The sequence below is a fragment of the Amborella trichopoda genome, chromosome 2, assembly GCF_054954075.1.
Source record: "Amborella trichopoda isolate Santa Cruz 75 chromosome 2, AtrichopodaSantaCruz75HAP2 v2.0, whole genome shotgun sequence".
Taxonomy (NCBI): domain Eukaryota; kingdom Viridiplantae; phylum Streptophyta; class Magnoliopsida; order Amborellales; family Amborellaceae; genus Amborella; species Amborella trichopoda.
The window spans coordinates 10,355,905-10,366,840 of NC_142337.1; the positions used below are offsets into that span (position 1 = coordinate 10,355,905).

Here is a 10,936-nt window from a genome sequence, read left to right on the forward strand (position 1 = left end):
TCTACTTTTAATAAAATAGAAGTATCCTTGTTAAAAATAATAGAAAACTGTCTCTGAAAATCAGAGAAAACTCGGGCTAGAACTTAGGCAAAGAGAGATTCAGAGAGATCGTGAGGTTAGAAAAATAAAAGGTGGATGAGGGGGTTTCATAGTTTCCCTATTTTTTTAAGAAATTGGCAACGCACCCCTTGGGGTGTGCTGCAATTTTCCCCAGAATTAGGGAAAAGTGTGGAGATGTGGGCGTCTGCCTTTCAAGGCTTTTTTCCATTCCCAAACAGAAGAAAACATGGTATTAGAGATAACATGGTATTAGAGATAACATGGATGAAGTGGATGTATGCAGGTTAGTGCAACATATTATTCTATCATTTCAATTTCCTCATACTCCTACTACCCATATTTAGTAAGTCTTCGATTAAAACATCAGATTTTTCGAAATCCGTTAAGAAGTTCGAGTTTTCCATAAGATCCTCAAAAAAATGTGTTTTTTTTTAGTGAAACTGATATAAATTCGTATTTTAACATTTTTTAAAATAAACTTTTCAAAAAAACTTCTTCCTTGTACTTTTATTTCTTCATTAACTTAGTATTATTGAATTATGGTTTAAAGATAGAAAATTTGTTTCATGCGGACTGGATCACATTTTTACATATGTGGTCCAGGAAGTGTAGGGCATCCATCTTAAAGATGGATGCTAGTAGGTGTTTCATATAAAAACAATAGAAACTATCAGTCCAAATGCTTTCTTACTAGAATTATTATTTGTAGTTTTTAAAATTTATTTATTTTTTCATATTCATGATCTTCATGTTAGACATTACATGCCTTTAAAAAATTAAATCTTAAAATCCATCTAAAAAAATAAACTTATTAAGAGGCCCGCATTCTACATATGCGGGCATGGCGCATAGAAACCGGGTCCTTAGGCACATTAACGGGGGAGTATATTAACCATCTTGGTTTAACAAAAAATTCCATCAAAAAATTTCACTAATAAGTTCTCTTAAAAAAAGTGTATGAAAAAAATACAAGCAATTTATTCTCCAAAACATAAGATATCAAAATAATCATATATCTCAAAATAATAGGTTAGTTAGAAGAAGAGTAACCCAAATTTTTTTTCTTCTTTAAACTCAAAGCAAGAGAGATGCAATGATACCAAAGATTTAAGCATCTAGGAATTTAGTGTAAGATTAGAATTTTTTTAAGCATTTTGTTGCTTTCTTTATGCATAGAGAAGTTTGCTTATTTTCATTTTTTTTATTTTATTTTATTTTATTAGTGTATATACTATAATATTTTGGATGAACCACTATTTTACATATTTGGTTATTTTTATTCTGTTTTAGTTACTGCAATCCTATAAAAAGGATATTTTTGTTTTTTTTTTCTTTGTACAATAATTCTATACCTTGGTTTATTGTTCTTGTTATTTTACTAATATAGTTCTTGTATTCAATGTTATTGTTGTTGTTTCATTTTATGCCCCCAATAAATATGTGATATCTTTTGTGTTGTGATAACATAATAAGCATTGTTGTTGAATTTATTGAAAGTTTAGACAATAAAATGTCAAGTATTAGTCTAATGATACTAGGTAAGGCCCATAAAATTATTCTTCAATAACTTTAATTTTTCTATACAATAACTGCAAATCATAATTTTATGTTATCTTTAAATATCTCTTTTTTCACTCACTTTTTTTTAGCCAAATATGAAATATTCACTCTATAACTTACTTTATATTTTTTGGCGATCTGTATTTTTGACTCGATGTTTTCCTTTGACTTTTTAAAATTAAGTCGATTTATTACCAATATTTTAGTTCGTCGATACATTATTATTCCCAAACTTGCTAACTATGCTCCTACCTCAACGCATGTTTCTGTGAGTTGTTTCTCCACTCTAATATCTATTGAATCCTTTGGGTTACTTTGAGTAGCACAACAATTGTTCCAGACAATCTGTTGTCGACGGATGGTCCGGTGGGGCTAGCATGCTGTGGGAAATGAGATTGTAGCATAGAAAACCTTTTTAACTTTTTTCATCTCTCGTTCTGCCTCCACTTCAGTGAATTGCTGTCTTTCACTCCATTATTTGCATCCTCCTACTAATTACACTTACAATGTCCAATCTTTATTGGCTTACAAGGCCTAGAATGAGGTTGGGTGCCCCAGTTAAGATCTAAACTTCCATTCTCACCTAATACATTAAAAAATCAATAAATATTTAAAAAATGAATAGGAGCTCAAGTTATAACAATGTTTAAAAAATCAGCAATCTAAATTTCAATTGGTTGATTTGGATCGGGAACTGGCAGGGGTGGGACGGCTTTGGCCAGTGATGTCATAGATCTAGCTAGATCCGGTCTCATCTTTTATTTTTAAATTTTATTTATTTTTTTCTTATCGATCAATTCACTTGGCTAGATTGCAGATCCAGACTAGCTTTCCAAATAGGTGATCTTCATCACGGATCTATTTTTTTAACCATAGCATACGTTCTATGGTCTACCCTTACGAAAGAAAGTACAGCAACATGAATGGGCTTACAGTACTTACAGAGACAAAATTATCTTTTTTTTAACTAATTTACGGATGTTACGCTGGTTCAACCCCTAGATATTGTTTATCATGAAAAGGAAATCCTTCAGATATTAGTAATTCGTGCTTTAGTCCCTTATTTTGACATCCCACACAGTTGGGATAAGTATATGCATATAGGCTTTGACTGTATAAAACTATAAATGGAATTAATAGAAGGAAAATTCTTTCATGCATCGTATCCTGCATTTATACATTTGCTCCTCTGCATTATAAAGCAACCATCTTAACGATGGCCGCAAATGAGTGGTCCATCTAAAAACAATTGAAATTAATCGTCCAAATGTTTTCTTTATAAAATTATTATTATGTTGTAAAAATTTTATTTATTTTTTCATATTCATGATCTCCTTCAAATTGGGTCCAAAACTCCATCTCAAAAATATATTTTTAAAAGCGGACACATTTCTACATAGACACATAGAAACCGTGTCCTTAATAGAGTACCTCGGAAGTGCCAACTAAAATATGCTTGGTGCTCACTTCTAATGACCATGTTGTCCAGGATAAATATTTCGAAGGGCAAGTTTGATAACTAGAAGTTCAGGCCCCAAAAGTTGTAAGTTCTAGGCTTATTGTAGCATTTCTTTATTTGTTAAACTAGAAGTGCTACCGCTGACCGGCTTTAGGAAATTCTATATTCCAAAAAAAGAACATAGAACTTTTATCAAATAAACATTCAAAAACTTCCAAAACAAGCATTCCAAAACTCCCACATAATAACGGTTCTAGCATCTAGGGACCTAGAATTTTCAGGTTCTAAAGAATCCCCAACTTCCAATTACCAAGGGTGCACTAAATTCTCTAAACAAAAGTGCATGCCTGCACAAGTTGAGCTGAAAAACAAAATGGGTCTGAGACAAAATGGGCACCATTAAGCCCTCTTCTTTCTAGCCGGCACAGGCGTTGAAGCAATTGTGGAACAAGGGGCGAGACCTCGAACAATGGCAATTAGAGAGACAAAGAGAAATGGGAGGTATATCATCAGTAGCTTATCGGATGACTGCCCTGACAATAACAACTCTCCCAAAATAGCAGCCTGCAACATCCCACAACAAAACAATATTTTGTTGAGCATTAATAAATTATTCAAAATTTTGTTTAACAATGCATAATATGGAGACTTTTGTACTCACTGAAAGTATGGCCTTTGATAAAGTAGAATGACGGACTAGGATTCACAACATCACACCACAATAACACATGATTTACGTAGTTCGCCCCGTAGCGTTGCGTCCACAGCCTCAACAAGTAAAAATCCATTATCTCAATGAACATTACAATTTTGAGTTGCAAGATATAAACCACTCTAGACATTAATATCTCCCTTTCGAAATCTACTCTCCCTACCTAACAACACTGTTGTTCAACCTCATCTTTCCCACTACTAAACTGCTACTGGAAAGAGAATCTTAAGAGCAATCAAGAGATTTTTCTCTCTAAAAGTGGAACTCTAACCAACCAAAAACCCCAATGGGAAAATCGCCTATCTTTATGAGGCCATGTCTCTCTTTCTTGGAGATCTCTTCCTATGAACCCCAAAAAGGGGGACCCTTAAAGGATGAGCATTATATCTTCCTTAACCCCTTTTTAGAAAGTTCATTAAGGCTTCTTTCTTGCTTCCCAAGAAAATCTCTTTTTCTTTCTACCATAATACCCTTAATCTTTTAAAGAAAATATAGGCGTGGTTATTTTAACTATCACCAAACCTAACAATATCCATCTTGATAGCAAAATCACCAAATTTGCTTCGTCGACTTTCATTGAATATATTCATTGATTTCTTCTCTTGCATCAATTGTGGAATTTTTACAAACATTTCGCCTCCATATTTCACCACCTCAAACCAACCATGTATCCACGTAAATTCACCATTCATCTTGTCCTTCACTGAAATTAAAAATCTTAAACCTGTATACACCTTGTGCTTGGATACCAATTGTAGGGTCCTCGAGAACCCCTCGCTTGCAAAACTAAGAATCCAAACATCGGAATCCAACCCAATATCGTATACACAGTTGGTTAAATGTAAAATAAATAAATACAACTATAAATTGAGTGTGAAAAATAAATCAAAAACTAAATCACATCACAACAACATACTATTTACGTGGTTTACCCCGTAGGGCTGTGTTTATGACCTCAACAAGTAAAAATCTACTATTTCGATGAATATTACAATTTTGAGTTACAAGAGATATAACTATTTAATTATCAATAAAAACGTCACTGATTTTCCCTTCTAAATCCGCGCTCTTGACCGAACAACACCATTGATCAACCTCATCTTTCCCACCGCTATACCACTACAAAAAGAGAACCTTGAGAACAACCATTATATTTTCTCTCTAAAGTAGATCTTTAACCAATCCAAAGTCCCATGGGAAAACCGCCTTTGTCTATAAGTTATGGCTCTCTCTCTTAGACACCCATCTCCTTCTTGGAGATCCTTTTCCATGAATCCCAAAAAGGGTGACCCTCAAAGGATGAATATTTTGCCTTTCTTGACCCCCCTTTTATAGAGATGACTAGGGCTTTTTCTTGCTCTTCAAGAAAATCCGCTTTTCTTTCAACTATAATATCCTTAATCTTTAAAAAAAAACATAGGTATAATGATTTTGATTATCACCAAACCTAATAAAATCTGTTTACTCCATGTATATATTTTGATAAATTTCAAAACCCATTTTGATGTGTCATTCGATGGGTGATTTGAAAAATGATGAACAATGAGTAATTTGAAATTAGATCAAAGAGTAAAAGAAGATGTTAAAAAATAGTTCAAAATAAGTGGTATCAAGATCTGACCGACCACCAAATTGGTAAGGGGTTTGGCCAAATAAAAGCTTATCTGACAGTTGGTAGAACCAATTTGGCTGGATTTTAAAATATTAAAGAAAGTATGAATACTAGCTTAACATATGTAATATATTATAAAAAGTCGCCTACTTAGTTTGGACAGTCAAACTGGTCGAAACCGGCTAGTTAGAGGAGTCGAAACCAAACGAACAGAAGTCCAAAACCGGTCAAATATTGATTTTGGTTTTTTTTTTTTTTTTTGCCAAACGTTATTTTTGCTTTTGGCTAGACTGTCAAAGGCACCGAGCAGCAGTTCGGCCAATCAAAATGCTAGTATGATAAGGTCTTGTCTATTAGGTTTGGTGATAGTCAAAATCACCACTCCTATGTTCTATTAAAGATTAAGAGTATTATGATAAAAAGAAAATGGCTTTCTTATAAAGCAAGAAAAAAACCTAGTGTTTTTCATAAAAATGGGTTAAAGAAGACATAATACCTATCATTTTAACGATACGCCCTTTGAGGTTCATGGAAAGGGACCTCCAAGAACACGATGGTATCCATTAGAGAGAAAGATAGCCTCCTAGAGAGATGCAACATCCTTCTGAGATTTTGAGTTGGTTAAATTTTCACTTTTAGAGGGAGAGAGTCTATTGGTTGCTCTCAAGGTACTACTTACAGTCGCAATATGACAATGGAAAGATAGATTGATCAATGATGTCATTCATTTAGTGGAGCGGATTTATAAGGGAAGATTGTTGAAGATCTTAATGATGTTTAGAGAGAGATATTATCTCTTGTAACCCAAAATAGTAATATCTATTGATAAAATAGATTTCTACTTATTGAGATCATGGATGTAGCGTTATGAAAGTAAACCACGTAAACTTATTTTTGTCGTTATGACGTGATTTAAGTTTTACTTTATTTTTTGTACTCGATATATGTTTGTGTTAATCTATTTTACATCTAGCCAACTATGTACACGATCTTGGGTGAGATCTTGATATTTAAGATTTTTAGTTCTACAAGTGAGATGTTCTCGTAAACCCCACATTGATAAGTACGAATCCTATTTATTTTTTCTTTTCTTTTCTTGCGATATTCATTATGAATTTTAAAACTCCATTTGAGGCAATGACTCCGCCAACCAAAACCAAAACCAAAACCAAAACCAAAATGTCCATCCCGGAGATGACTAAAACACCCTTTATAGAGTTCTTTTCTTGAGTAGTGGAGTGGTAGGAATCAAACTTGAGTGCCAAACATCAATCGCTAACCGGTCAAGTCTGATTCCGACCCTTGACAAGGCCTAGAGGGTGAACAAATAAGGCACTCAAGCTGAGGTCACCTAAAAAACCAAAATACCAAAATAGCCCTACAACCATTACACCCCTAAACTTCCCAAACAACAAAATTACCACAACTTTGCATACGTTACCAAATGGAATGACAAAATTACCCTCAATAGGAATGACAAATTACCCTTTACTAGAGAATGACAAAATTGGCAATATGATAGGGAAATATATTTAACGATATCATTTATTTTTGAAACAAGAAGGTCACTATCATTGTCAACTGTTGGATGTGAAATCGTAATGAAGCCTTACTAATTGAGCACAAAATCCGAAACAAATTTTCTCGAAAGCTACGACACATTTTAAAATATTGGATTTAACATCCAATGGCTAAAAAAAAATTGACCTTCTTGTCCAAAAATAAATGATTTCATAATATACAATCCCATTTTAACAATTGCACTGCAAGATGGCCACTATACCCCTAATTTCGATCAAGATCAGATCTATTCTTCACTCATAAACTCCCATATCAAAGGGAAAATACACCATACACCAATATGGTGTATGGTAGATGTTGCATCCTGTGACCCTGAGTTGTCCACTTCTAATGATCCACCGTTGAGAACATCTGTATTCCAGGCTACTGGGGCTAAGCATAATCTCCACCTTCCATCATGGACATTCAGATGCCTCTTTGTTGGACAACATATCGCACCACATAAAAAATCTAGCCACTCCTACTCAAATCTTGCAATAAAGGAGCCAAAAACCCCTCTAATTCATTAATAATCAGCACCGTCGTTAAAAACTCATGGCAAAAAAACGTGATTTTTCAAAAGAACCAATTTTAAATGGGAAATGTATACAATAAGATCATTTATTTTTAATACAAAAAAGTATTAATCATTATCGACCGTTACGTGAAATGACGTGGCTGAAGATATATCCTTGATTGGACACAAAATTTAAAATAAAATTTCTTATGTTATGACACACTTCAATTTATTATGTTTTCAATCTAATGCCCTTATTATACAATCCCTAATAAAAAAACAGCCCAAAAAGTATGATTTCCAAAATCACTTAAAAAATTCATCATTTTTAGGGAAATTTATCAAAGCACTACGCCTATAATTCAAACTACTTAACATCTTTCCCATACTTTTGTCTAACTTCAAAGTTCCATCATTATTTTGATCAAATTTCAAATAGCCCATCAAATGACACATCAAAGTGGTTTTTAAAATTTACCGAAATACACCTAAGGTAATCAAAATACACCTAAAATAAAATATTACATAGTTTCATTGTTATGTATATTTTGATAAATTTTCTTTTTTTTTAGCACAATAAAAACATTAGAATACTATATGTTGGAATATATACAGAGATTGTATATTATGAGACGATTTGTTTTTAGTATAAGGAAGTCACAAATAGTATCAGCCCTTAGATGCCAAATTGGATGACTTGAGGTGTGTCACAAAGTTCGAGAATTTTTTTTTTTTGAATCTAAAATCTAGTAAATGATATACTCACAACCATCTGATTTGAAATCTGATAGACAAAAGTAATTGTGACCTCCTTATATTAAAAATAAATGGTTTCTTTGTATACTTTTATATATATATAAAGAAATCACAATCATTTTTTTGTATAAGGAGATCACAATCATTCTTGTCCCTTAAATTTCAAAATGGGTGGTTGTAAATGTGTCATTGACTAGATAAAGTTCAAAAAAAAAATTCTCGAACTTCGTGACTCAACCCAAGCCATCCAATTTGACATCTAATGGATGAGAATAGTTGTGACCTCTACAAAAGGTAAATGGTGTCCGCAAAGACAATCCCTATATATATATATATATATATATATATATATATATATATATATATATATATATATATATATATATATATATATATATATATATATATATATATATATAGCAATGAGTTCATGCAACCATTGTATAGTAATATGACGCAATAACCTTAAAAAACCATCTTATAGCCATTTGTTTGATTCAAATTTTGAAATATACACTCTTTTTATTCTAATGAACAATTACAAAAAAGGAAATTTCGAAAACACAACTTAGAAAGTTTTTTTTTAGCCCAATTAACATAAGGCATTCATTTTGGTGAGATGCTTAGATCTAAGCCTTAGAAGGATTTTTTCATTTACAATTGTTTTGGATGGCTTTATTATTATTAAATAAACAATATTTTAAAAAAAAAATGATTTTGAGTTTATAAATACTAAGGTCTTGAAATTCACAAAATGAATAGTCTAGATTTGTTTTTGGAGGGGACTCATTTTGACCGTTCAAATTGAATTTTTTTTTGGATTGATTATTGAGATGAAGAGTGTGTGTGCAAAATTTGGGATCATACAAATACCACAAACATGGTTTTTTTAGAAGTGTTGTTGCATTTACTATGATACAACTATTGCATTAGGTCATTGCTCATATATATATATATATATATATATATATATATAAAAGGATGGATGGATGGATGCGGTTAGAATGCAGTCAGCCTGTATATTGTAGAAACGCGGGCTTGGCAATAAATAAATTTTTTAAATATAATTTGATCCTAATTTTAAGAGGATATATATTTTTTAACATGGAGATCGTGAATATGAAAAAAAATAAAATTTGAAAAAATAAAAATAATAGTTATAATAAGAAAACATTTGGACGGTTAGTTAAGATGGATGTTTTATACCACTGGACTGCATAATGTAGAAATGCGGTCCAGCCTGCATGAAACAATTGTTAAAAACAAAATAGAAAAAATAGGTTTAAAAAATTAAGCGAGGATATTTTAAAAATCCAAGAAAAAATAATATAAAAACATGGAGTATAACAAAAAACACACACAACTATATGCTAAAAACATGGAAATCATGTAAACAATTATAGAACATTTCTCTAATTTTCACAACTTCTAGGATTTTTTAAAATTTTTCTATGTACCCGGATTTGTACATGCAACTCCGGGCACCTCCTCGCCCCGCGGAGTCGAGGCGGACTCAGCCAAATCCGGAATCGCTAGATCCGGATTCGACACCCATCTTAAAGACAGCTTCTGGAAAAAGTCTCCATTTTAACAAAGTGCAAAAATACCCCATAAATAATTACACAAAAAAACTAATACTCCAAAATACTTCATTAATACTATGAGAGATTACTTAACAAAAAGTAAAATTCAAATAAAAATTCATTTTAAAGTGGGGTAGAAAGTATAGGGTGCAGTACCATGCTTGTAGAAGCGGATACGCCATATGCGAGGCAGGTGGTTCGAAACCAGGGTTTGGAGGCGATTAGGCCGTAGAGATTGGCGAGTGAGAGGGGCCATTGGACGATTAATTCGTAGAAGACGAGACCAACAAAGAAGGGGGGCTTCTTTGCGATCAGATAATCACCAGAGAAAGTGGCGTACTGAGACTTTAGATCGGCGAGAAATTCGGGGAAGAGAGAGGAAGGGAGAACGGTTTGGGCGTCGACAAGAGGAGCTGCGATGGCGATTAAAGCGAAGAAAGGGAGGAGGATGGCGTCTGCTACTCGAACAAGGAGCCCACAGGAAGCCATTAACACAGACACACTTTCTCTCTCTAAACTTTTTTCCCCGGTCTTTGGTCTTTACTCTCTTTCTCACTCTAGTTTTTCTACTGGTTTTTAGGGCGAAGATGGGTTTGGCATTCTATATTTTATTTTTCACTTTAAAATGGGTCAAAAGATTATATGCTCTTCCACGAGCATTCTACCGTTCTAAGAGCACGTATACTATGTTCCCTTGGGATCATAGTGCACTTCTACTGCCTCCGTCACCATACCTATTTGGTAGGAATTTTTTAATTTTTTAATTTGAAAATTACTTAAGATTAGATGATTATTTCCAAAAGAAAAAATTCTCTTGGAGAAATGTTTTTTGAGGTTTGAGTTTTTTAATACTCAAATCTCTGCATCTAAAAATTGGGGAGTATCTCAATCTCGCCCAAGCCTGCATATGTATGTAAAAATGCAGGTCTCATGATAAATCTATTTTTGAAATGGATTTTAAAGACATGTAATCTCTAACATGGAGATCACGAATATGAAAAAATAAGTAAATTTTAATAATAATTCTAGTAAGAAAACATTTTGACCGTTAATTTCCATGGTTTTGAGATGGAACATCTAGTTGCATCTATCTTTAAGATGGATGCTTTACACTTTT

General features: G+C 32.8%; 1 protein-coding gene across 1 annotated transcript; it reads right to left on the minus strand.

Moving 5' to 3' along the window:
• Nucleotides 1-3,266: 3,266 nt before the first annotated feature.
• On the minus strand, nt 3,267-10,426 carry LOC18447909 (uncharacterized). The gene is made up of 2 exons (XM_006857994.4): nt 9,976-10,426; nt 3,267-3,643 (listed from the first exon to the last, which is right to left on the minus strand). Exons 1-2 carry the CDS (start codon nt 10,306-10,308, stop codon nt 3,479-3,481), a joined length of 498 nt encoding a protein of 165 aa, XP_006858056.1. The 5' UTR covers nt 10,309-10,426; the 3' UTR covers nt 3,267-3,478.
• Between the last annotated feature and the right edge of the window lie 510 nt (nt 10,427-10,936).

What these genes read in the sequence shown, in the direction of transcription:
- LOC18447909 (XM_006857994.4), bottom strand. Translation starts at nt 10,308, where the DNA reads ATGGCTTCCTGTGGGCTCCTTGTTCGAGTAGCAGACGCCATCCTCCTC. An exon ending in TATCCGCTTCTACAAGCATG is followed by an intron (nt 3,644 to 9,975) that starts GTACTGCACCCT and finishes GGGATGTTGCAG; the next exon opens with GCTGCTATTTTGGGAGAGTT.